General features: G+C 38.2%; 1 protein-coding gene across 6 annotated transcripts in view; it reads left to right on the plus strand.

The window, feature by feature from the left end:
* The window catches only part of LOC117227332 (uncharacterized), a 410,549-nt gene that overhangs the window by 331,839 nt on the left and 51,131 nt on the right, over positions 1-27,579 (plus strand). For all 6 annotated transcript variants that reach the window (XM_076527439.1, XM_076527440.1, XM_076527437.1 and 3 more), the window contains one exon: positions 10,675-10,774. In XM_076527439.1, coding sequence (XP_076383554.1) covers positions 10,675-10,774 — 100 coding nt within the window. The remainder of the gene's footprint in view (positions 1-10,674; positions 10,775-27,579) is intronic.

Raw genomic sequence — 27,579 nt, forward strand, 5'->3', positions numbered from 1 at the left:
ATAACTCGTTAACGGTGCCTCGGAGAACATTTTTGTAAAGGAAGAAGTTGCTTCAAACGATCCGAGGAACCCGCCATTTCCGGATTGTGAGACTTTTTGGGACACCCTGTATATATATGTGTGTATAATTTTATTTAACATATTAATCACAAAATAACACATACAATATATATAAAAAGCAAAATATTTACCTGTTTCAAGTATTTATATTTACCTGTTTCAAATATTACTTGTTTCCAAAAAACGTTCCCTTCGGTTAATTGCAGAGCACCACTCCGAATATTATTTACTGAACGAGCGGAACGGCGATTGCACTGAAACTTTCAAAAAGTTTCGTCAAATCTGCCGTTGCAGGATTAAACAAAACTACAAGCCCGCAGATAGACATTATTTTGAAGTTATTTCGAAGCTATCACGAAATAATGGAGATATATACTCAACAGCGTGCGGAACAGTGCGCACGAATAATGGAAGAGAATGAAAGTCGTGATGGACAGGTATCTCGCGCTTTGAAAACAAAACGAAACGAAAAAATGTTCATTTTCCCGATCAATGAGGTGTGCACGGAGCCCGATAAATCGAGGTTTGCGTACCCGGGAACACAGCTGCGTCGACGTTTCTGCGGCAGCGCGAATGTACACGCGTGCACGTGTATAGGAGCGTACGTATGAACGCGTGTACGGATGTTTATATGGACGTGCATGTGGGCGTGTTTATGGATCGTGTATGTACACGGTTGGCGAATGCGGGGACGTGGATGCGAATGTAGCGAGCGACCCGGTAACCACCATTCGGCCAACAGGCACAACAATTAGATTCGAGCGGATAAGCCGACTCTTCCTGTAATGCGAAACTCGTGGATGTTATATCCGCCGTATCTCGTGCGCATTGTCACGGATATTTAGCCGTGTTATTGACGAGCACGCAGCAGATAGCTCGGCCCGATAGGTGGAGAACGAATTTCTCGAGGAATCCAACTACGGAACGTTCATCGACAATTTAATCGATTCGTGGGCAATTTTCGAGGAGCATGCGTGGGATGAAAGTAACTGTAGATCCCGTACGGTTGCTGGAGTTACGGAGACGATTTCGTACGCGGACACCGAACGGTGCACAACAATGAGGAAGAAGGCATCGCGGCTCTTTGTTCTCGGTTCCTTGCTATCGAACGGCCGCATCGTGTGGATCGCGTAATATACTTGATCCCAGCTGCATGATATCGTAATAATGCTTTCAATTTATAATTATAATAATATAATAATATATTATATATAATAATAATAATAATAATATATAATAATAGTAATAATAATATATAATAATAGTAATAATAATATATATAATAATAATAATATAATAATAATATATAAATAATATAATAATCCTTTCAATTTATAGGCGCGCACGTTCGCTGCGGATTTCGAGCACACTTTTTTTGATATTGGATCGAACGACTTGAATTGTTTCTTTTTTTTCTAGAAATTTTTGTTCTGAGTGGACTGTGGATTTTATGCATTTGCGACAACAATAAGTGGACGAAATTCGAAACAATAAAAATAGGTTCATCACTACTATATTTTCAACTTGGTTAAATTAATGTAATAATTATATAATATATTATAATAATTAATTATATATATTATAATATAATAATAATAATAATAATATTAATAATTATAATATATAAATATTATATATATATAAATATAATAATTAATTATAATTAATATATAATTAATATGATAATTTTAACTTTGCATGAAGATCTAGCTATGAGCTGCGATCGAATTAACAATCGTGAAAGTCGAAAGTGTTTCACGACTTTCGGCTAGTTACTGTAAGAAATCTGAAGATTTTTATATGAAGTGCATACAGAAAGATGTGCAAAAGAAGCATCATCTTCGCTCATTGTCTAATAAACTAATCCCTATATATCATCTCAAACAAAATTCAAGTCGATTGGTCCAATTTGAAAAAAGTTATTTGGTTCTAAATGGTGTGCACAGACTCCTTTTTGCTCAGTGTACAACAATCGTCGGAATGAATGATTATTTTCGTGAATAAGTGATTACTGCAATTGAATAAAATTCGTTGTAAAAGTGATTAATGTTCTCTTACATTCGACGGGAACTGAATTTGATGTATTTCTGGCCAATTAATATTACGCGATGTGAATTGCGAACGCAACAGTATAACTAAACGATACTCTAATGAATTTTCTGAGGTTCCATTGTTACGTTTACATTTTGAATCGTTAACAACGCCCGCGGAAGCGAGCAACGCATTTCAATTTCAATAGTCTACTCTACACTGATTTATGGCAACGATACATTCGTGTGAAAGGTGATTATGTTATCACAACCTCTATTCTCTGGTACAGCATTATTTGGGCGGTTCAGAAAAGAAAAAACGGGAAACCGAACAGCAGTAAATAATAAAAACGCGAAAATTCGAAGGATTAAATAAGCAATTTCTTTACGAGCTGTTCGTTACGTTTTCTTAATTATACGGGTCATTGGATGAAATCGGTGGGTGTATTAAACGGCGTTAGGTCTGGAAGGCATGTCTGAACCAGAAAACATTGCCGCGAGGGACGCATATCAAGTGCAAAGCGTTTCCACCCTCCTCGTTAGATCAACCCTCATGTGATTCTGTTCTTTGATGTTTTATAAATTGTTTGGGAAGAATAATTTTCGTTCGACATCGGAATCTTGCACATTTTCATTTCGAGGTATAATTTATATTTAGTTGAACAACACGTACACATGTTCGAAATCATATTATTAATACCTTCGAATCTATTTTAATGCTACGATGTTGCAAACTAGTTCTTTAATGTAGTCATACTCTGATAAAACGTGTCAAAGTAACATAAGTTGTATAGAAAAATATTCACTTGTATGCAAGTAAAACATTGGTGACCCCGAATGTTCCGAAAAAAATGATGACAGCGAAAGAATATTCTTTGTAACGTGACCTTTGATAACATTGTAGTTGTGTACACAAAACGTTTTCTACATCGACACAGCTGAGGGAGACGTGTTGAGTGACCATTACTGAAGAAAATGTATTGGATTTAGAATTGTATTTAGAATTCATAGAACGCTCAGAAAAATCGTCACGAAATAATCAATTTCGAGAGACTAAATCCTTTAAGTTTGTTCCATAAAATCAGAATGACTACAATCTTATATTAAATGTTATTTAAACTGTCCGATTATTTCTAACATTCTACAGTTAGTCTTTCTAACATATCTGTCTAAACGTCTATCTGGAGCTCATCTTCACTACTACTTGTGTCATGAGACTCATTCGTGTTTGAACGTTTTGCCACTGTTCTAATAAAAAATATGAATAAATACATAGGTTGAAAATTTCTAATTGTTATTACTAACTCACAAGATGATATTTACCAAAAAAAACTTTTACCAAACAATTTATTTACCAAGAGAAGAATCACTTTCCCGATTTTCTCACTCGTTAGATCTATCTATACCGCTCGACGCTTCAAACCAGACCGAGTTCAGCTTTGAAAATCTTTTCCTCCAGATTTTATGATTATAAATCTCACTATACAGTGCGTGCTGTGTTCGCATACCGATCTTTCTTCCACAAACTTGCCTTATCGCTCTTTTCAAGTGGCGCCTTTGAAGTGCTCGGACCGTCGTGAGCACGCCTCTCACGTTCTCGTCAAAGCCCGCTGACATTTCTTGTATATAGCTTAGTAATTTTACTATATTTTGATTTGATTTCTTGCGCCATTTCAAGGGAAAACTTCAGGGAAACATGCATGTCTGAAAAAGTTACGCTGAAAAATATCTGAATTCCCCGTAATCACTAATAAACTTGAATGTCCCACGAGAGGGGACACCCGAGTGATATGCTAGAATTACGATGTCCCACGAGAGGGGACAGCGGAGTGCAAAGGATGAAACGTTACTGTAAGTGTAACTGTTGTATGAATCACGAAATTCAATTTTGTAAGCGTAAAACGCACTTTGTCGTGTTAAATGTTGTTACTATAAGTCAGAAAAATTACCTTAGTTTCACAGTTAAAATGGCTTCGAGTGCAAAGGGATAAGTGACTGAAGAAAGCATTTCTGTTATTGTCTAGTAGACTGGTGCCTTCATCGTCTAAAGAAAATTCAGATCATTCGGTTCAGTTATTGCATTCAATTCAATTTATTATTTTAAAAGGTGTGCGAACATTTTTGTGGACCCCCCACTGTACATACACTTATGATATCTAGACTAAGTAAAATAACCTCCGTTCTGACTGGAATGAATTAATTGCATTTTTTCGAGATGTTAACGGGACTGGTTTACTGTGCAATGACTGAAACGCTTTATTTTCAATTTTACTATCACTTGGAACGCGAAATGAAGATTAAAAAACTCGCGTTTTGAAAAGGTTATGTTTTGTGTCCCATGCGGTAGAACGTTTATGAATTTTTTCACACTTTTCCGATGAGTAGAACAGAAAAAATAGCGCATCATTTGCTACTCCCCCTCCCCCACCCTATCACTGTGGTGGGGACAAGGACTTAAAAATTGAGAGGGTTTTCAATCGATGGCTTATTAAAACATTGAGAGGGTTTTTTAATAATATTATGATATTATTATTATAATATTATGATAATATATAATATAAATATTATATAGATAATATAATAATAATAATATTATTATGATATTATTATTATAATATTATGATAATATATAAAATTGAAACATGCATGTCTGAAAAAGTTGCGCTGAAATAACTGAATTGCCCGTAATCGCTAATAAACTTGAATGTCCTACGAGAGGGGACATCCGAGTGATATGCTAGAATTACGATGTCCCACGAGAGGGGACAGCGGAGTGCAAAGGGTTAAAACATGAAAACGAACCACAAGGCTCGTATAGTCGCATCTCCTCTTCCCAAATTGTCCGCGTTTCTTTACAAGCCGAGCGACAATTGGAGAGAATATACTGTACATGAAATTGCCAATTAACGAAAGGAAGCGAGAACTTTTCTGTCATGCTTGGAACACCGATGCTCAACCATCGTACTACAGTTCACCGAAGAGCCACCCCTGTGGTTCGAACCGTTTCACTCGGAAGCACGCCCGGCCGTCGAGGAATCGCCGATAGAATGTGCTATGGGGTCCCGTGTGCTATGGAGCACACGGAGAACTAGGCCGTGCGAGTTATGGCGAAAAGAGGAGCGAGAGGAGGGAGAGGAGCGGAGAAGCGATCTATCGGGCGTAGCGGAACGTGTACACGGTGTACACACGGCGAGCCCAGTTTTCTCCTGGCCGCTCTCGGACGGTTTGTCGTGTGGGTGTACGGGGCCGAAGGCACCGTGTGTTCACCGTACGGTGCTGTTGCTTGATTAACCGCCGTAGAACGCCGCGTGCACACACACGGCCGAGCGGACAACTCGACTCTCGCATTATTTACGGGTAATGGTTCAAAACGCGGAAGACCGCTGGCTCTGCGCCACCGCGAGAACACCGCTCGCGTTCCGCTCCAGCCCGGACCGGACCGAGTGCAAGATTTTTCAAAACGTCTTCCCGACGTAAAAAGAGCCGCCCTTCCGGAGCACTCCAGCTGAAACATGAAACGAGCTTTCTCGTTAGCAATTCTGCTCCGCAGCAAAAAAAAAAGAAAAAAAAAAAGAAAATATGTACTCGCAACCGGCGGAAAAATGGCGAAATGGTGCGTCAATAGTCCGCGGAGCTTAATTTTCTGAGACATTGTTTTCCAGATAACAATGGTTCACCGTCTCTTTGAAAACTGTGCAAGTTACTGCGATTGTACTGTATATATGTTTGATTTTCTTTGTATTTTGTTCAACGTTGTTTCTACCGAAGGCGTAAAAAGGCACCCCTTAATCATTTTGATAATTTCTAGTTAACGCTGTTTTTACCAAAGGGGTTAAACGGCGATCTTTCGATCATTTTTAATGCAAGATCATTCTATGCAAGATTCTGTGTAAAATTGTTATGTAATTACTTTTGCTAGATCATCGCAGTATTAATTCGGTAAAATATGTGATACAAAATATCGGTAAAAATGTGCAGTGTTTTTATTAAAGGCTTTTCAATCAGTATAACTTTTTTCAAATTGGCTCAAAGGATTTTTAATTCTTTTGAGATGTTAGACCGACTAGTTTTCTATGGAATGAGTTTACAAAAGTTTTTTAGATCGATTATTTTTTTAGATGGACAATTTGGGAAGAAGTGGTACCATTACTAATTTATAATTAATAATTTTAAAAATCGGGTTCAAGTCTCGAATCATCGTATCTCCTCTTCTCAAATTGTCTCAAATTTGAGATCTGTTCTCAAATTTTTGTTTCCAATTAGGGAGAATTTACTGTGAATTATATGTTATTATTCACATATATATTAAAAAAAAAAAATATATATATATATATATATATATATATATATATATATATATATATATATATATATATATTCGAAATGTCGAGATCTTGAAAAAGAAGTTAATCGCTTATATAATATATTAATATTATATAATATATAATATATATATTCACATATATATATATTATTATATTATTATATTATCTAAGCGATTATATATATTCGAAACGTCGAGATCTAGAAAAAGAAGTTATTCGCTCATATAATATAATAATATAATAATAATATAAAAATATATATATATATATTTTTTAATATATATGTGAATATATATATTATATATATTATATATTATTATTATATTATTATATTATGTAAGCGATTAACTTCTTTTTCTAGATCCCCACGTTTCGAAAATATTCAGTCAAAGAGATCCACCGTGGATCTTCAAATAACATGTTGGCGACAAATTACTTCCTGCGAAAGTTTCATTGAAATTAGCGGCTGTCACCGCGCGCGCATCTCCTCGTCAGTTTCTCAGTCTCTCTTCCCGGCGTTATGCGGTCGCGTTGATATCTAATTAACGATCGGGGTGTACGCCGTCTATTTAAAAATTACGAGTGTGTTTAGCCATGTGCGTTAGACGTCGACGCTATTGAATAGCAAAGGCTCGAACGTCTGGGAGACGTTCATTCCAGCGCAAGAGGTTAAAACCGTCGCGTGTGATCGTAACGATGCGACGATTCAAGTGTACGAAAGCGAGCATGCGATCGCCGACTATGAACTAACTATAAGCCCGTGTCGCTGACCAATGCACGGGCAAAAAAACAATCGACGACCACATTGCCTTCGATCGCTATTCGTGCATACGATGCGACGACGTGAACACGCATCTTACGACTTTTATAGCGTACATTTATGTGTTGGAGATGACGAATCTGGCGAACTATTCGCGCGGACTGTTTTTCATCATAAAATCTAATCGCGAATAGCTCGTTTAAAATCCGGTAATTATAGTTCCAGAGCCTTACCCTCGATTCGAAGCTTGGATCTCTAATGAGCACGTAACACAGGCAACGGTTACTTTTTCGGTGAATATTTGCTCTGTCGAAACGTTCTGTTTTCACAAGCATTTCTGAGCAGATCGGACGCTGTTTGCGAAGTGTTTGTCGGTGGATGCAAACCATTAGACGCAAACCGTTCGTTCGAAATGGGTCGTTGTAAGAATCCGATTTAATGTCGTCGTTGAAACAGTTCCAGGAGGTTTGATATACATGCGTGTAATATGTATAATACAGACAAAAAAAGAAATATTAATCATGAAAAACATCTAATCTTGACATAAAATATTATATAGCTTGAAGTACACGTGTTTCTCTTATTAATGAACATAAAAGAATGGAAGAGAGAATTAATTATTCGTTTAAACCTTACACGTTCAATTAAATTATTACTAAAAAAAAAGTAATAAAAATACATATCTTGTATTCAATAGGCGGTTCAAGTCGATGCTTGTAATTAAGAATACGTAGGAATACGTTGTTTGTTGAGAGAGAAATGCCAGTTCCAAATTAGGGACGTTGAATATGGAACACACGGGCACATGCTATTGTGCTCGCACTATTTTTTATTCGTATCAACTAAATATCTCAAAGTTGATTACGTTATCTGGAACATCGATCTACCAAACAGTAGTATAAATATCGACAATAACGTTCCATAAATGTTAACCTTTTAGGTACGGCTGAATTCTGCGCGAGGCTATTTCTCTGGACGGCAGAGTCTGATGTGTACTGTACAGAGTCTGATACTGTATATACATGTGGTGTCCCAAAAATGTCTCGCAATCCGAAAGTAGCGGGTTCCTCAGGCCATTCGAAGCAACTTTTTCCTTTACAAAAATGTTCTCCGAGGCATCGTTAACGAGTTATTAACGAAAAACAGTGACCAATGAGAAGCAAGCTCCGCTGGCGCGAGGCGATCGAGCCAATGAGCGGAACTGGGCTTCGCGCGCTGGTTGGCTGGGCCGCCTCGCGTCAGCCGTACTCGATTCTTATTGGTCACTGTTTTTCGTTAATAACTCGTTAACGGTGCCTCGGAGAACATTTTTGTAAAGGAAGAAGTTGCTTCAAATGATCCGAGGAACCCGCCATTTCCGGATTGCGAGACATTTTTGGGACACCCTGCAGACTGTTGTGAATCGATGCGAAGACAAAAGAAGTGTGAAACAATGCATATGAAGACGATTATTTGGTTCACACGATGAGCGAGTGAGCTACTAGAGCAAGCCACTATAGTGGCGCGTCGGGACTAAAAGGTTAATAATAAAAAGCGTTCCATAATAGCTACTGTTACCTCGCTCGATGCCAGAAGTCAAATTTGCGCGGCGTCAATACGGTTAACGTGTCACGGATCTGCGAATGAAACCGGTCCAACAGGCAATTGATTTTTGAGCTCTCTTCTGGATACGTTCGGTTCACCGTACGTACGCTCGGAGGAAATTGGGCGAGGCAAATCCACGGGCGCTCGCGAGAATTACATTTCCCGGCGAGCCGTGAACGTAAAAGGATCTCGAACGGATTACCGACCGACCGTGTCAGACTCTGACTTTACTGGTGTCGCAAGAAACCTCGGGGCCACGACGAATTCAGCCTGCGTCGCGAACGCTGTTTCCGTTTCAAGGGACCCATCGTCGCGGCTCGTTCGTGAAATATACTCGGCTATTGATACCGTTCCGTGGAGATGAAACGCGGAAAAATTGCGCGAGGAGAAGCGGATCCGCGATCTTTAGGAGGAACTTCGTTTCGCTGAATGACACGATCTCGTTTCGAGTTTGACGATTGATTTGTTTGGACCCGCGATTGCTGTCTGACGATTTACGTTTCACATTTTAGTCACGATCGCTCGACTGCAAATGTTCTTGCAAGTGCATATATATTTTTTAGAAAACGAGATCTGGATAGTTCGTGGCATGATCGGGTGTTTACAAAAGTATATTTTTTTATTCTGTATATTTTGCATAGTTACGTGTAAAAACATATGCAATATATTGTTCTGTTGTTATTCTGCTTATCTGTTATATCGTATTGGTCGTTCGGAAAGTTCTTTCGTTCTTTCGCTAGAAAATGGAGGACGATTTTTTAATGTTCAGAGTAAAAATGAAACTGTTCGACATTTTTCCGGTAACTTCGAACTCTTATGCTCGTAGACATCTTATTTTATGATTGATAATACCGAATTAAGTACTTATTCAACACCCTTACAAAACGAAATTTTTGTTGTAAAACGAAACAAGTTTTCGAACGACCTAATATATGTTTTGCATAGTTATGTGTCAAAATATATGCGATACATTGTTTCATTGTTTCAATTAAATTATGAAATCTTAGATCTTCAATTTCGTTCTTTTCGAGAACGAAAACGCCTTCGCAAATGTGTGTACGAAGTCGGTAATTTCGATACGTAAAAATAACGTAAATTTGTTATAACATTTTTTTATCCGAGACTCCGGTTTGCAGAAAATCGACTTTAAAATTTGTTCATCTTTGTAAAGTTGTCGTCTATTCTTCTACTGTGATTATTTTGACAATGATGGAAACATTCTCTTTGTGAAGATAAACAAACTTTAAAGTCATTTTTCTCGAAGAACGGAGCCCCAGATAAAAAAATATTATATCAAAATTTGTTCTTATTGTTATACATACTGTTATGCATATTATTCCACATATTATTCTACATATTATTTTAATTATCGCCCGAAAACTGGACGAATTAGAAAATATTAATTTTTACTATTTTTCCACTACTCCAAATGTGAAAGGAGAAGCTAAAACTTCGAGACTCTAACTCTGAATTGCTGTCATATTTTTGTTTACAGAAATTTTGACTTTTCCCTACTTCCAACCACAACTACATATTTCTAATGAACATACTTTTCCCCCTATTTCTTTTCTGATTAACGGGGCAAATTAAATCATGTCAACCATGGAGACAGTTTCCCTTACTTCAATGTCCTATAGCTTGTACATTTGGCACAATCATACTTGAAAGAATACTGTATACATTAGTAATACAAGTTACCGTGTGTTTAAAAAAAAAATCAGAAAGAATGTCTAAAAAAAACGCACGTCTAAACTGGATTGTACCCTATCAATCAAGTATTCCTTTTCCAAGGCTGAAAAATCTGCAGCTCTTACACGGCAACTACCATGTTTTATGAAGCGAACTAAAATTGTATTTATTATAATAAATGAAAAACCGTAGCGTCCCCTAACGTCTGGACGAATCGATGTTTCAGGGTCTGGACAATGTGAGCTCGGCAACCCTCAGGCCTTTCAACTCGGACATCAACACGCCGAGGATCGACAGCTACAGGTTCTCGATGGCGAACCTCGAAGGTAAGCTATCTGTTAGGGCGAGCAACCCCGCAGGGGGTGAGCGCCGACCGTTCCATCTAGTCGCAATTTCCGTAGTCGACGACGAGGACGCCGCGTCCCGCCAATAAGAAACACGTTTCGCCCGGGCAAAAAGCTGAACGTCTCTCCCTTTGTCCGCGGGGCTGTGCTGCCTCGATCCATCCCCATCGCAGCTTGTATGTAGGCCAGTTTTTCGAGCTTTCTCTCCCACCCTCGTCTGCTCGGTGCCTCGTGAATAAACAACGGTTAATTTGGTCCACGGATCGTCACCAAGTAGATACATACACCGAGAAAATAAATTGATGGCTCGAGCGATTATGTTATTATTTCTTAATATTCGAGATTACGACGTTTAGGTTGAATCAAGAACCTGCATCGAATAAATACGTAACAATTGATAGTGGGATCTTCAGCTAATAATACAACTCGCAATTTTATAATTGGAACAATTATTTTCTTATATACTTCTACTTTGTTTCGTTATTATATATGAGCCGTTTATTTTGAAAGTGGCATAAGTCACTTTTTCAAAAAAATCGAGTTAATGGTAACGCTAATTACAATTGAACGGTATATTTCCGTTTTAAAAAAATTTCCAATCAATAAGTTGAGAACTATTGAGATTTGTTCGAGAGAAGTTTTGCTAATTAACGGTATAACAAACATGTTTATTTAGAAAGTGGCGTAAGTCGCTGTACTCGGGAAATTCATTGCGAGGCTTAGTGTAAAAGAAATAGAAACGTGCGATAAGGGTGTGTGAAGTATTGTTTTGAATTATTTTCAGTATTTTTAAAAAAGTTGTGATCACTGGACTTATTTTTATAAGTGCGAAAGAATAGTGCAGTTTTGTAAATTATATTATAGCGTTGGCGGCTACCTCCAGACCCGCCAGCAGGTGGCTATAAAATGTTTTATAAACTAACTTTGGATGAAAAAGATGAATTTCTAACTTTGGATTTGTCACCAAAAAGAGGAAGACCTAGGCGTTGTTCACAAATAGAAATGGATCCGTTGTACGCTGGATCTCGTCCTGTTTCTTCAGTAAAATGCAAAGACACGATGGACTTGCTTAATTATATACCCCCAATATACCACAGTTATTTAAAAAATTTGAAACAAAACACGATTTCCGAGGACTTAATCACTCCTATCGACGACGAAAATTAAATTGAACCGATGTACTTTCATATAAATTACTTATACTTATGTTTCAAAATGTACTAATTATTTTTGTATTTTATGAATATTAAAATAAAAAATACTTAAATCAAACCTCTATATATTAAATATGTTCATGGTATAAATTATTATTATATATGTAATTTATTCAACAATTTTAGTAAATCACTGTCCTTTCAAAACATCACATCAGTAAAATACGTCGGACAAAACTAATATATGTCAGTCATTTTTCTAAACTATTTATTTTGAAAGTGGCTTAAGTCACTTTACCGTAATGAAAAGTGATGATTCTTGAATGTTTATACGAAATTATTTATACTGAGAAAAATATCAGTAATCCTGAGATAACAAATACAAGTAAATCTTCTCGAAAGTTAGCATCCCTATTTTGAAACGTGTTAAAACGCAAACCCTTAAATATGTCGACTTCAGAACAAAGTGACTTATGCCACTTTCAAAATAAACGGCTCATATCCTGCGGACAAAAGGGACGTGTCTTATCCGACGAGATTGTGGCGCGCTTTTCTCCAGAAATTGCGCGTGCCGCAGGAAAACGTCGCGCAGTCGAACGAAATTTTTGTTGTTGTCAAGAGAATATCGTTCCTTACGCCGCTGTTTTATCGAATAGATCCGCGCTGAACCGCCAAGCTGTTCGATATTCGAGAAACCGAGCCGCCGGCTAATGAGTTTTTCTGTGTACAGAGGGGAACGTCTGTAAAGAGCAATTTCCGGTGTTTTATTACGCGCTGTAACGATTTCGTGGCGACACCGAGCATACCAATCGGTCAGGAAACTCATTCCGACTAGACGATCGTCTACCGGTAACGACGGTTCGCGGCCATAAATCGCGATTATCGGTATACTTCAGCTCGGAATGGTCATTTCGCGGAGATCCAGTAATTCTCGTCGGCAGAGAGAATGTCGTTCAGTGATACCGATCATTTTCGATGATGGGTCCCGCGATAGCACAGGCTTTTCCTGAATACACGTGCATGGCTTAAACCATCGTTTGCCAAGAGTAAACCGTTTCGTGTAACATTGTCTGTGTATCTTCGCCGATGCAATCTCATTTTTTAATCGTTTTGTATTCGCAAGGATGCCGGGATGCTTCGTCTAAATTTAGGGGAAGCAAACAATGTGCATATTTATGACATTGTACATATTTTTGGCGTAATTTATATGGCAGCAACGGTTTATTGCAACTGTGTAAGATTGTGTAAGATTGTGTAAGTGTAAGATTCGAACGTAACTTCGCATTCTTTATACAGAATTTTACGAAACAATTTCTGTGCTAAAAGCATGTGTTAAATGCATGTTTAAGTGTTCAAAAGAATGCGATGTACGAGACATTTACAAACTATGTGCTGACAAAATATTGTTACATTAATCTCGACTCATGAACAATTACTGAAAGAAGAAACACATTCTAATTTAACCCTTCGACGGACAATGACGGGTCAGACGCGTGATAAAAATTTCATAAATAATCAGCGAAGTCATTTCTTGTTCATTTCTCTCAAACTAAAACGAAATTTGCTTCTATTATCAAAATCTGTGAATAAAGATACACACCCCCGTCCGTAAGTATGTGAACACCACACCTTCATTAAAATAGTTATCTGAAAAGATTGAAATCTTTAATGAATGTTATCAAGATTTCTTTATTTACTTTGCACCATATCAGAGAGTATATTTGACCAATAACACGTATTTAATATTTCACCAATAATAATAAAAAAAAAACGACAATTCAAGTTTCTCTTCGTGAATGTCTTTGACTAATTTTTGCATTCTAGCTATCAATTTGTTCATTATATCCGAAGAAAAATATTCTTACACTTAGCTGATAAATGATTCTCATAAATGTCTTTCAAGTTATGAATATTTTTTTCCGCACGTCCCTGTCTACGTATGATAATCGACTTTTAAATGTCATAAATAATATATAAATCACACAAGTATAATACTACTAAATGTTACTGAATTTGTATACAATACATACATGTATCTGAAATAGAATTTGCCGACATACGATCGTTTTATAGCACTGACTCATATCGTTTACCTACTTATTTATTAAAAATAGCGACCACATATTTCTTGAAAATTATTTCTACGAATGTACGCGCCCGCAGCGTGCCGAGGTGACCATCCGAAAACGAGGCTCGGCCGTTTTCACCGATACACCTCGTGCCTCGTATCGTCGGTCACGTTCGTCTCGTCGCGCCCTGCGGCAGTTCTGCGGCAGCTGCAGTTGCAACTGCAGTATCGGGCCTCGCACCTACAACACAGCCGAGCTTATCCGACATCTTTTGAACTAGCTCCAGCCCCCCGGCCACGGCCCGACCGGGTTCAAGCCCCGAGAAAAACCCTAGGTCGGTCCCGTGCCGGCGTCGGCTTTCACGTCGTATCAGCGGATTTATACTCGACGATGGCGCATCGCCGCCCCTAACCGCACGTTCCACGCGCTCGATAATATCCCGCTCTGCGGTCTCACGGTTCCTCCTCCTTCGCGCCTTCTTCGCCGACCAACCAGCCAGCCAGCCAGCCAGTTTCGTCGTCCTCTTGTCTCGCGAACTCCTTTGCGCCCGCTCTCCCACCCTCTCATCTGATTACCCGTGACTGGAATTTCTTATTTGCCTCGCTCGTTTTCAATTACGCTTCCTTTTCGGCGACCGTCGTCGTTTAGGGCCGACTAAGCCGGCGAATGTGTCCTTTTTCGCTACTGCATCGGCCATTGAAACGGTCCCCGGATCTCGTTTTCTGAAGCGCGAAGAGGATCGGTCGGACCCGTCTTTTCATCTTCCGGCGACGTCCTTCGCGTATGATCTTTAACTTTTTAGGTACGGCTGAATTCTGCGCGAGGCTATTTCTCTGGACGGCAGAGTCTGATGTGTACTGTACAGAGTCTGATACTGTATATTCTGTCTGTATATACAGGGTGTCCCAAAAATGTCTCGCAATCCGAAAGTGGCGGGTTCTTCGGGTCATTCGAAGCAACTTTTTCCTTTACAAAAATGTTCTCCGAGGCACCGTTAACGAGTTATTAACGAAAAACAGTGACCAATGAGAGGCGAGCTCGGCTGGCGCGAGGCGACCGAGCCAATGAGCGGAACTGGGCTTCGCGCGCTGGTTAGCTGGGCCGCCTCGAGTCAGCCGTACTGGATTCTTATTGGTCACTGTTTTTCGTTAATAACTCGTTAACGGTGCCTCGGAGAAAATTTTTGTAAAGGAAGAAGTTGCTTCAAATGATCCGAGGAACCCGCCATTTCCGGATTGCGAGACATTTTTGGGACACTCTGTAGACTGTTGTAAATCGATGCGAAGACAAAAGAAGTGTGAAACAATGCATATGAAGACGATTATTTGGTTCGAACGATGAGCGAGTGAGCTACTAGAGCAAGCCACTATAGTGGCGCGTCGTCCAGAGAGATGACATCCGCGAAAGCCACTATAGTGGCGTGTCGTTCTGAAAGATGACATCCGCAGAAGCTTCTATAGTGGCGCGTCGTGCCTAAAAGGTTAATTGAACGTTCGGCGCGTCGTTCATGACCTCACCGTGCATTGAAATCTCCGGTGTTACGTACAATGTGCGCAGCTATGTATTTCCTTCCGTGCGTCGAATGCAAAGTATTTCTTGTTATTTCAATAACTTGGGTTAAGGGTCCCGGTTATCGGCGTATTAAATTTATGTAAAAGGTCACTTTTTCCAGCGTTTCATATTGTTTCGTTTTCTAGTCATACGATCAAATGTCTTTAGAACGTTGAAGGCTTGAATTTGATATGAAATCAAGGAAAAATATGAATAATGTAAGGGTTCCAAATTACCGATGCTTCAATAAGCTACTTGCACCAGTTATCGTGACCGAAATACCGACTAGTTATAAATATTTTTTCTTTGTTTTTCATTCATTTCTTCCAGTTATTTACTGCTTCATTAATTCTAAAAATGTAAAAGACATGCCAATGTTTATGCTTTCTTTATAAAATCTAACGCTTTTTATAATATAAAAACACTGTTTTACTCGATCGAAAGCTATTGGTACCTTCTAATCGCTTTTTTAGAACTTAGAGTACTTAAATGGTTTTATTCTATTAATATGATATCGAAGTTATATTAAAATTTTTTCTTGCGAATAATTCTTTGTCGTGTTATTGTAATTGTCGTTAAAATGAATGAAAATAACGGTATTCCTAAGAACCTCAGTAATTGGAGCTTTTACCCCTGATCGGCCCTGGTTCTGATTTTTTTTTTAAATTTCCATGATTTTGTTCAGAATCTACCTAGATGACAACCGGTAAATATATTGGGTGGGACGGAATTCGTAGTAGAACCGAGCAGGAAGAGATTCTACGTGAAAAAATAAAATCAAAATTATATATAACATTTTTGTATAATATATTATATATATTATACATAAAATCTTGTATAATATTTGTGTAATTATGTATAACATTTTTTTATTCGGGGCTCTGTTTTCGAGAAAATCGAACGATGATTTTGTGCTTGTTTAATATATATTCAATTTTCAGTTAATAACATAAAAATTCAATCACTATGCTTGGGTTTCTATGTCGCATGGTTAAAATTGGGAAATTCTACATGTGACAAAATACACACAAAGTGAAAATGGACCATTGCGAAGATCGATACGGTAATGACAGTTAAATTGGGTTGTTAAATTGATATAAGTTTATGGCTCATTAAAAATTAGTCCGCCGCTACTTTCACGTAATTAGTAATTTCGCTCGTTAACATGTACTTAGTTCTCTTCAAACTCGACTTTGAACAGCAATACCGTTGTCCTTATCGAACTGAAAGCTCTATCCTCAATTTTTTCGTTCGCGAACTTCGCGTCCCCTCGTTCTTCGACAATTCCACTTTATGGAGAGTTCACGTTAATTATTCTGCTCGATAAAACTTCGACAGAAACTGCCAACACAATTTACCTTGGAAATTGATGTAATCCCTCCATGCATTTAACTATTTGCGATTAAGGATTAATTTGGTATCTTTTGAATGCTAAAAACGCTCTCGAATTAGCCAAAAAATTTGGAAAGTGTCGACATAGATATTGATTCAATCATTCGACGAACCTTCAAAACTTCGACAATATTTCATGAAATGTTACTGCGAATATCGGTAGATTTATGAAAATTTAGTAAAAGAAAATATTCACAAATTATCCGAAAAATGTATGATTAACAATGAACGTGAAGTCGAACTTCCAAATATTTCAAGCAATGAAGTCGGTGAGTTCGAGCCAATTGAAAAGAGAAGGTTGATTTTTTAAAACACGGTATCATTTGAACGTCATATCAATTTACACGGCCTGAATACACGCAGCTGATAAATCTTTGTAACGTTCTCGAATTAGCCAAAAAATTTGGAAAGTGACGTCATAGATATTGTTTCAAGCATTCGACGATCCTTCAAAACTTGGACAATATTTAATGAAATGTTACTGCGAATATCAAAATATTAATAATATGATAAATATAAAATATAATATAAAAATATAATATAATAATAATATAAATATAATATAAATAATAATATTAATATTATAAATAATAATAATATAAATATAATATAAAAATATATAAAAATATAAAAAATATAAATATAATATAAATATTATAAATAATAATAATATAAATATAATATAAAAATATATAAAAACATAAAAAATATAAATATAATATAATATAAAAATATAAATTTATGAAAATTTAATAAAAGAAAATATTGACAAAGTATCCGAAAAATGTAGATTAACAATGAACGTGAAGTCGAACTTGCAAAAATTTCGATGAGTTTGAGGCAATTGAAAAGAGGCAAGGTCGATTCTTTTAAATTGCAGCAGCGATAGTAACACGTGGAACAGAAATTCACGTAAATTGAGGGACGCGCCTGATCCGCGAGTACCGACGTATGTTTTGTCTAGAAGCGCAACAACGCATTCGTGAGAACTAGCCAAATATTATTCACAAAGACGCAACATCCATCGGTATCTGCCCACGCGGCGACTCGGGATATTCCTGAATCAGTGCGTACCGGAGATAATAGCAATTTGTTCAGTATCGCCGGAGGCTGGACAATCGATACGGTATTACCTCGAAGCGGCAGGATTTATGACACCATAGGAGGGGAAATTATTATTTTAGCCGGCGCGCGGGGTAATAGTTCGCGTGGGAGTGCCGTTAATTCCTCGAATTTATCTCCATTTTCGCATTTTTTTCTTTCGAAATTATAGCCCTTGTTTATGCGCTATACAGACGTACGATGGTCCTTTGTGCACGTTTCACAGCGCGCCGGATTTCAGTTCGTTATTGATGTTATTGATGATAATTTACGTCCATCACGATCCCACGAAACTCGTGCAATGTTACACGACGCGCGATTGATGTGACTGCTGTTCCATTAATGTCACCTTTTTATCCCCTTGTTTGCAATGCCATTATTATGCATCCGTATACTCGTTTACCAAAACAAGAGATAGAGAAGAGCGATAGATCACTACACGTTGCTTTTTAGAATTCCCTTAAAATTTTAACTGCCACGTCACCCATATGTGGGTGACGGAACCTTTTGCTCGGACTTGAAAATTAATTTTCATTAAAATTAAAATGTGAAAAGTAATTGGCGTTGTACAACTTTATTTTTCTACTTTAATTTGATTAAATAAAATACTTCGGGTTGTTTTTAAGGTTGTTGGTGTGTCAATGAAGGTGTTAAAATATAAAGTCAAATATACGTAAATAATACATAATATATATATTATGTATTATTTGTGTATATTTTGCGTTATTTATTATATATTAAAAAAACATACATAAATAAACATATATTATGTTTATTTTGTGTGTAATAATAATGCATAAACAAGAAATTGTCTGCTGTTACTAGACTGCGGATTTTTATGCAAAATAAATGTCATCATTAACGTTAACATATTATCTACATGCAATGATTACATAATTTTTGATAATCCACAATTTAAAGTCAAGGATTTCTTAATTAATATACTAGAATTGTACAGGATTGCAATTGTAATTCGTAATTCAGATTGCCATTGAATTAATTACGAAGTAATTCAATTACATTGTAATTCAGTTACATTATATTTCAGTTACATTGTATTTCAATTACATTGTATTTCAATTACATTATAATTCAGTTACACATTGTATTTCAGTTACACGCGCGATCATAATAATTAGTATATAATTGAATAGCCTCCAAGGTTTCAATTACTTCATTGAATTACAATGCAATTCCAATACAACGTAACCGAATCACAATGTAAATCAATTAGTGCAACTCTGTTGTACACCAACGAGCTGTCCCAGATACAATAAACTAATAATCTCGTTTGCGATTGTCACGTAGAAAAAGAATTTTAAAGAGTTTTCCCTTAGTATAGCGGAATAATTGAACGTTCCACTAACAACAGGCTTCCTCAAAATAAACTATCAACCCTTAGCACTGCGAACCATTCTGGACTTTGGCTACCAGCTACTCAGCGCCACTTTTCGGCAGAAACGGGCATTTACAGATCCTCGTATTATTTAGTATGCTTTTGGAACTAACTAACATATTATAATGATATTGGACTTATATGAATTGGCTGAAATCGAGAAATTTGCAAAAAAACAATATTTTATTTTTTATAATTTTGTTATTGTTTGTTTTATAATTTTGTTTTGCTGTTGTAATCGCTATCTATGCGAACTCTTTCTCTCGTCGCCTTGTTGCTTGGACGATATCACTATCGCTGCTATCAAAACGATAGACTAACTGTAGAAGGAAACCTTCTACAGTTAGTCTTTCTAACATATCTGCATAAACGTCTATCTGGAGCTCATCTTCGCTACTACTTATGTCATGAGACTCATTCGTGATCGAACGTTTTGGCATTGTTCTAATAAAAAATATGAATAAATACATAGGTTGAAAATTTCTTATTGTTATTACTAACTCACAAGATGATATTTACCAAAAAAACTTTTACCAAACAATTTATTTACCAAGAGAAGAATCGCTTTTCCGATTTTCTCACTCGTTAGATCTATCTATACCGCTCGACGCTTCAAACCAGACCGAGTTCAGCTTTGAAAATCTTTTCCTCCAGATTTTATGATTATAAATCTTACTATACAGTGCGTGCTATGTTCGCATACCGATCTTTCTTCTACAAACTTGCCTTATCGCTCTTTTCAAGTGGCGCCTTTGACATTTCTTACATATATCTTAGTAATTTTACTATATTTTGATTTGATTTCTTTTGCCATTTCAAGGGAAAACTTCAGGGAAACATGCATGTCTGAAAAAGTTGCGCCGAAATAACTGAATTCCCCGTAATCACTAATAAACTTTAATGTCCCACGAGAGGGGACATCCGAGTGGTATGCTAGAATGACGATGTCCCACGAGAGGGGACAGCGGAGTGCAAAGGGTTAAACGTTACTGTAAGTGTAACTGTTGTATGAATCACGAAATTCAATTTTGTAAGCGTAAAACGCACTTTGTCGTGTTAAATGTTGTTACTATAAGTCAGAAAAATTACTTTAGTTTCACAGTTAAAATGGCTTCGAGTGCAAAGGGTTAAGTGACTGAAGAAAGCATTTCAGTTATTGTCTAGTAGACTGGTGCCTTCATCGTCTAAAGAAAATTCAGATCATTCGGTTCAGTTATTGCATTCAGTTCAATTTATTATTTTAAAAGGTGTGCGAACATTTTTGTGGACCCCCCACTGTACATACACTTATGATATTTAGACTAAGTAAAATAACCTCCGTTCAGACTGGAATGAATTAATTGAATTTTTTTCGAGATGTTAAAGGGACTGGTTTACTGTGCAATGACTGAAACGCTTTATTTTCAATTTTACTATCACTTGGAACACGAAATGAAGATTAAAAAACTCGCGTTTTGAAAAGGTTATGTTTTGTGTCCCATGCGATAGAAGATTTATGAATTTTTTCAGACTTTTTCGATGAGTAGAACAGAAAAAATAGCGCATCACTTGCTACTGCCCCTCCCCCACCCTATCACTGTGGTGGGGACAAGGACTTAAAAATTGAGAAGGTTTTCAATCGATGGCTTATTGAAAAATTGAAACATGCATGTCTGAAAAAGTTGCGCTGAAATAACTGAATTCCCCGTAATCACTAATAAACTTGAATGTCCCACGAGATGGGACATCCGAGTGGTATGCTAGAATGACGATGTCCCACGAGAGGGGACAGCGGAGTGCAAAGGGTTAAAGACTATAGCCACTTTCGCTCGAACGTATTCGCCACGATTATACGGGACCGCGATGTTTCTGTTGCGACAACTTTTAAAGGGACACCGTGTACGTACCGCAGGCATTAGAACGCGTTGCTAGTTACGAGAAAAATGCAAACGCGCTCAGATCGAAGAAAGCGATTAGGCTGGGGCGTATGCGAGCGGGCCACGGGCAAAATTGCACGGCTGGCCGTTCATTGCGATCCGGTATCTTCGTGGAAGGTTCGCCGGCTATCTTCGGAGAGGGTAGCCTCACGCGCGCAGCCGTAAAAATCGACACCCGTCGGAACGTGCATTCAATTACGGCGGCTAAGGCGCGCAGAAATTTAATCAATCATCTAGCGACGTATTAAAATAGCTGAGCAGCATGCCACGGGGGCGTCGTTCGGATCCGTGCCGCGTCTTCCGTCCATTTTCATCCGCGGTGCCCGGCCGCGTTCTTTCGGCGAGCCCACGCGAAATTCTACGCCTCGTTACTAACCGAGCCACCACCCCTCCCACGATCAATGCCCGCAATTTGCATCGTTTCGGAATGGTTTCTCTCGCTTATCCCAAGGCGTTTCGAACTCCTCGATGTCCCACGATCGCAGAACCAATTGATACCGTGACCGAATGACTCGGGAAACCGTTTTCTTTCGCAGCACTTTTTGCGCGAGCAGTTCGACACCAGAGTTGTAGTCCACTAATTCCTCCAAGTCTCATATTATACAGGGTGTCCTATTCGATGCAACACGAAAGCGAAATGGTGGACGTTCGAGGAAGACACGGAGCCGCGGAGTTTTTCCGCGAGACGATAAGAGAGCGCGATCGCCGCGATTGGCATGCCGATTTCTGTTCCTCGATAGGGACATGACGACATATTGATAAAGAACATACTGCGGCATATGATTGCCGGTATCGCGGAACGGCCCTCCGGAGAGTCTGGTATCGGGCGGCGGATAAGAAACGCGTGCACACGTGCGCTGCTACGTACGATCCCACATAGCGTCGGCTATGCTCGCGTAGTTTTCGCCGGAACGAGCTGTGGGAACGACTCGATAATAAGTTCGCACCGAACGTCCGATTCTCGGTGGGCAATGGTCAACCGGAAGTAATCGTGATGTTACGACGTCCTCCGACACCGTGGGTAGCCCAGACTTTTCTGAAACCGCATTCGAAAGTTGTGAACATCAATTCGCGAGGATCAGTTAAGAAGGTTAATTATAAGCCATTTTCTTCTTAGGCTTGATTGTTTATTTTCTCTCTCTCTCTCTCTCTCTCTCTCTCTCTCTCTCTCTCATTTCACGATAAAGCATCGATTATCCGTACCAATTAGGGAGATACGAATGTTCGGATAGTGGGACAGTTATACTTCGTTAGAGTGCTAGACTAAATCTATATTTTATCATACTAAATGCAGTTTATGTTATATATTATAATATATTATAATATTATATATTATATATTATTATATAATATATTATATTATTATATAATATATTATATTATAATATATTTATAATATTTTGCTACTGATATTTCAACGAAAGCTTAACAAAATATATTTGTATATTTCTATTTTCTATTATCTCTAATATAGAAATATACAAATATAGCATTTTGTTAAGTTTTTTTTTTCTAGATATACAGGGTGTCTCGGCTAAATAAGGCCACCTACAGTGCTGTGAATAATTATAAAATCAAAGTAACTCCTATATTTTTACTGGTACTTAAGGAAAACCAAAAAAAGAAACTATATTTCTATATTTCTATTTTCTATTGTTTTTGATATAGTAATATGCAGATGTAAGTTAAGTAGAAATTATAAAATATAAGTTAATAATAAATATGAATTAAGTTTTTGTTTAAATATCACTGGAAATGCAAAAGTTACTTTGTGTCTTTAATTATTCACACAACTAGCATTTGGATGAATTATGATGTAGGTTCAGATGATTTCTTTATTTATTTAGTACTTAACGGGCATAGTCCTTTATATTAATATATCAAATATTTGTTGTAAAATATTTGTAACTACCCACTCTGTTTATTGGATCTAATGTCTATAAACTGATTATACATGAAATATTTAACTGTGGATCATCAAAATAAAATATCTTATTTATTGAAATATCATGTCCCATGTGAAATACCATTTTATTTGAATTGAAATATAATAATTGATATTATAATTGAATTCACACATATAATTGATATTATAATTGAATACTTATAATGAAATATTACACACACACACACACAATTGAATTCATATAATTGATATCATAATTGAATACTTATAATGAAATATTACAATTGAAATATACTCAGATCTCGTCGTGTATACAATACCAGCTTCGTTGAAACAATACCTCGGTTCATATTTGACAGAACACATTGTATATTTGATATACCAAAACGTTATATCCACGTAGGTAGTAGATAAAACAACGCAGACAAACATCCGTGTCAAGAAATCCCGAAATGTCTCCAGCTTAGGAAAACATAACAAAAGGAGGATAGCAGTCACGAAATAAAATATCTGGGCCAAGCGTGGCGGCTCTCTGCCTCCGGATAAAAGTACCTCCGGAGCGTTGTTCTGCCGAGTGGAAATGCCGGTTTCATTCGGCTCCGCAATAAAGGACGCGAACTTTTCCGCGCGATCCCCCTATCACGGTGGATTTTCGCTCGTAACTCTTCCCCGGTGGAAATATCTCGCTCCTTTTCCGGTCGGTTTGCGATCGTCAAACATCAGACACCGGTCGACACCGTTCGGCCACGCTTAAAACATAGCGCGAAGATGGATGCTCGTCCATTCCGCGCACGGATCCGCGCGCGCGGATCCCCGTGCGAAGCGCGAGATACCATATTTCACGGTCGCTTTACTGCCGAAACGTGTCTTTACGCCGATTTACCTCTTTGCGAACGCGTACACCGGCGATGAGTTACTGCCCGTGGATCGTAAACGCTCCGCACACGTGAACGTGCCGGGGACGGTTTTAATTCGTGGACGGGGAAACTGAGTCGCGCGAGTCCGTTCAATGGATCTTCTCGGGGGGAGGGGAATAAAAAAGATGGATCGTTTCCATTCCATTCCGCGAAAGTTGTATTCGATTGCCAGGACGCGCGTGTGTGTGTGCACCATGAACGAAAGAACAGAGCTGCGCTGCTCGCGATTTTAGGTAGAACTAATTTTAGGTAGAACAATGCAGACAAGTTTAGCGATGTGGAAATTGTGTTGAACGATGATCTGACCATTTTTACTGGCATCCTTTCTGTCATTCGAACGCTGAATATTGGAGTCAAGGATCGAGAAGCCAGTTTGGTACTTCACGCTTTCGATGAACACCGTGTGCTTTTTTTTTAGTGTCTCGCACACTTTTTAATAACGATTCGCGTGTCGTGAAGTCGTAAGTCTCCGGATGCGAGGATGCGACACAGCAGTCAGTTCGTCTGCTGATCGTACAAGTTACATAAATTTGCAGTTGGAAACATATTATAGAATAAGCGTTGAAAATAGAGAGTAAATGAAATTATTATATAATAATATAATAATATAATAATAATTATTATAGGTTTCACTGCAAGCCATTAGGCTATAGATTAGGCTAGTCATGGCCATAGGCCATTAACACGTTGAATGCCACGCCGGTTTTACAGAAATTGTCCGTGGCACCGCGATGAATTTTCTTTTATGCGATACATATAATGTTGAAATATCATCTGCAATAGATAAGTTACAGTGTACAACCATGTTTGACATGTTAATTGCGGTAGGGGTCACTGTTTGAATTGACGATGATAATAATACAAAATTTTAGATATTGACATTTGTTTTAAATTATATATATTTCTATCAATTTGGGCGCGCCGGTCACCGGTGGCCCCCATGGCGTCACCGTCGAGTTAAGTGCCGGTCACCGGTGACCCCCGTGGCATTCAACGTGTTAAGCTAGTTCATGGATTTATGACAAAAATGAGTAAGGGCAATATAAAACCGCAGCAAAGCTTTAATGATCGGAGGATACCAAAAACATTTAAAAATTCACTTTTTGATTCCGAAATGTTTCGTCAGGAGTTTCTTGTCAACCTACAGGGTTCCCGAAACACCTCCCAAAATTATGGCACTTCCGAGAAACTATTCCTGAGGTTAATCGTAGCAACTTTATCCTATAAAAAAATTTTCTCCGAGGCATCGTTAACGAATTATTAACGAAAAACACTGGCCAATGAGAGGCGAGCTCGCCTGGCGCGAGGAGGTCCAGCGCACGAAGCCCAGTTGCGCTAGCCGCCTCGCCCGCTTGATCTCGCCTCTCATTGGTCACTGTTTTTCGTGAATAACTCGTGAACGAAGCCGCGGATTACATTTTCGCCAAGGAAAAAGTTGCTTCAAATGACCTGAGTAACCCCTCGGAAATATCGTTCTCGGAAATACCATAATTTCGGGACACCCTGTATATACATTAGCTCTTCGTTCCCCCAATTTTCCGCGGGTCGGAGGTATACATTTCTCGGCGACTTAATGAAAATGTAAATTTCGTTTTCTATTCAACGAACGTGAACGATCGTCACCCGTTCTGCGTGCTGTTTTTCATTCTTTCTCTGGCCTGCCGTGAATTCACCCGCTTTGACAAATTGTTTCTCTTCTTAGCCGGCAAGCAGCGAGCGTATCCGGCGAGGAGGAAGGTTGGGGAAGAAATTGCCGGCGGATTCGCGGCGAGCTGCGCTCGAACCGGTCGTATTAGGTTCCAAGTTCTACCCGACGAATAACGTCGCGACTTTATTCCCGTGTCATCCTCCCCTCGCGCGGCCCGCCACGCGGCATAATTCACCCTGTGGATTTTATTACGAGTCCGGGACCATGGTTTTCTTACCTCGACGTGGATGAATTTATTTTCTGGGACGGGTCGGGGGTTAGGTTCGTGGCACGCGATGAACATCGCGCGGTTAAGCTGCTCGCCCGGAGGGGCGAGGGATGGGGCATTTTTCTGGTTATTAATCCGCTCGTTTGTCAAGCAACGAAAATACCTCGAGTTTTAGGAAAATACCGCCTTTTTCGATCCTTCGAAACGCTCGAGTTCCAAGAATTTGTGAGGCCATTAGACTAACGAGTAAATGGATAGGGTGAGATAAGTTATTTGCGCCTTCGGTTGATAGCTACGGAAGCTTGAAAGTTCAATTGCTCGGCAAATGTTTGCGCTGCGATGGATCCATTTAATTATAGCGCTGCAGCGAGCTGAATTTTTCTAAATATTTGTAATTTTTATATTTCTTTTTAATTACGCTTGTGCCCCGAGCGAGCGAAATACGCTGGAAAGCAGATCTTCGTTTTTAGTTGTCCATTTTTTGGGCAGATAAATTAAAAGCGAATGTTTAACCATCGCAGGACGTACGCAGGTCACTCGAGACCCACTTCTTATGTCGGCAAAAATTGCTATTTATGCGAGATTTCGTCATGGGTCAGAAGTGGCGCGACACCGTTTTCCGAGGGTTGACTGCGAACCTTTATGCGAAATAAAAATGCTCCGTGTCAATTGTAAGACACAGAAATTAAATAAATACGTATTTCCTCTTTAAACAATTGTAATAAGTCGGAAGTACTACGAAATGCATAAAATCTGCGATCTAGTTATGACGAACCGAAATTTCTATTTTTTTTTCTTTACGGTTCCCATTTTCCTTGCCATATCGATCGCGTAATGATTACATCGGTTCCAGAATCGATTACTATATATTTTTATTTAAAGTCTGTTCAATGTATTTGTTTAACTTTCTTTGAGAATATTTTTGCGAAGAAGCTATATTATGCTTCGCAGTTGCATGTAATAATTTTATTTACACATGCTTCAACGTATTTTATTATTATTTCTTGCAAAAACAAATTATCGATTTTTCCTATTGAGTTTTCAATGTTGGCGACCTGAAAAAATATGAAAAATAAGAATTTTTGCTTAGTTCTAGTTCGCACGATAAGCATACGTATACTGAACGAGCGCCTCCATTTTGAATACAATTGGTTAACACGTTCGCAAAGAGTAAAAATTACAATGAGCTGCAAAAATGGACAGATGATTTACTCCTAAACTAATTGTGATATTCAAATTTTGATTTGTCAGATTTTGTTCAAGCGCTCGGAATATCACATTTTAACAGTTCACGTCATTTTGCATCGCAATGAAAATGAATGGCTATAGCATTCACGTCCGCGAACGTGTTAAATAGATTTTCAGAAAACATAGTAACTGTTTTGAAAAACATAGTATCGAAGAAAACGCGTTTCAAGTTTTGTATACCGACGATCATTCTTACAGGAAGAGGGGCCTTCTTCAACCAG

This window comes from Megalopta genalis, unplaced genomic scaffold (genome assembly GCF_051020955.1).
Source record: "Megalopta genalis isolate 19385.01 unplaced genomic scaffold, iyMegGena1_principal scaffold0020, whole genome shotgun sequence".
Taxonomy (NCBI): domain Eukaryota; kingdom Metazoa; phylum Arthropoda; class Insecta; order Hymenoptera; family Halictidae; genus Megalopta; species Megalopta genalis.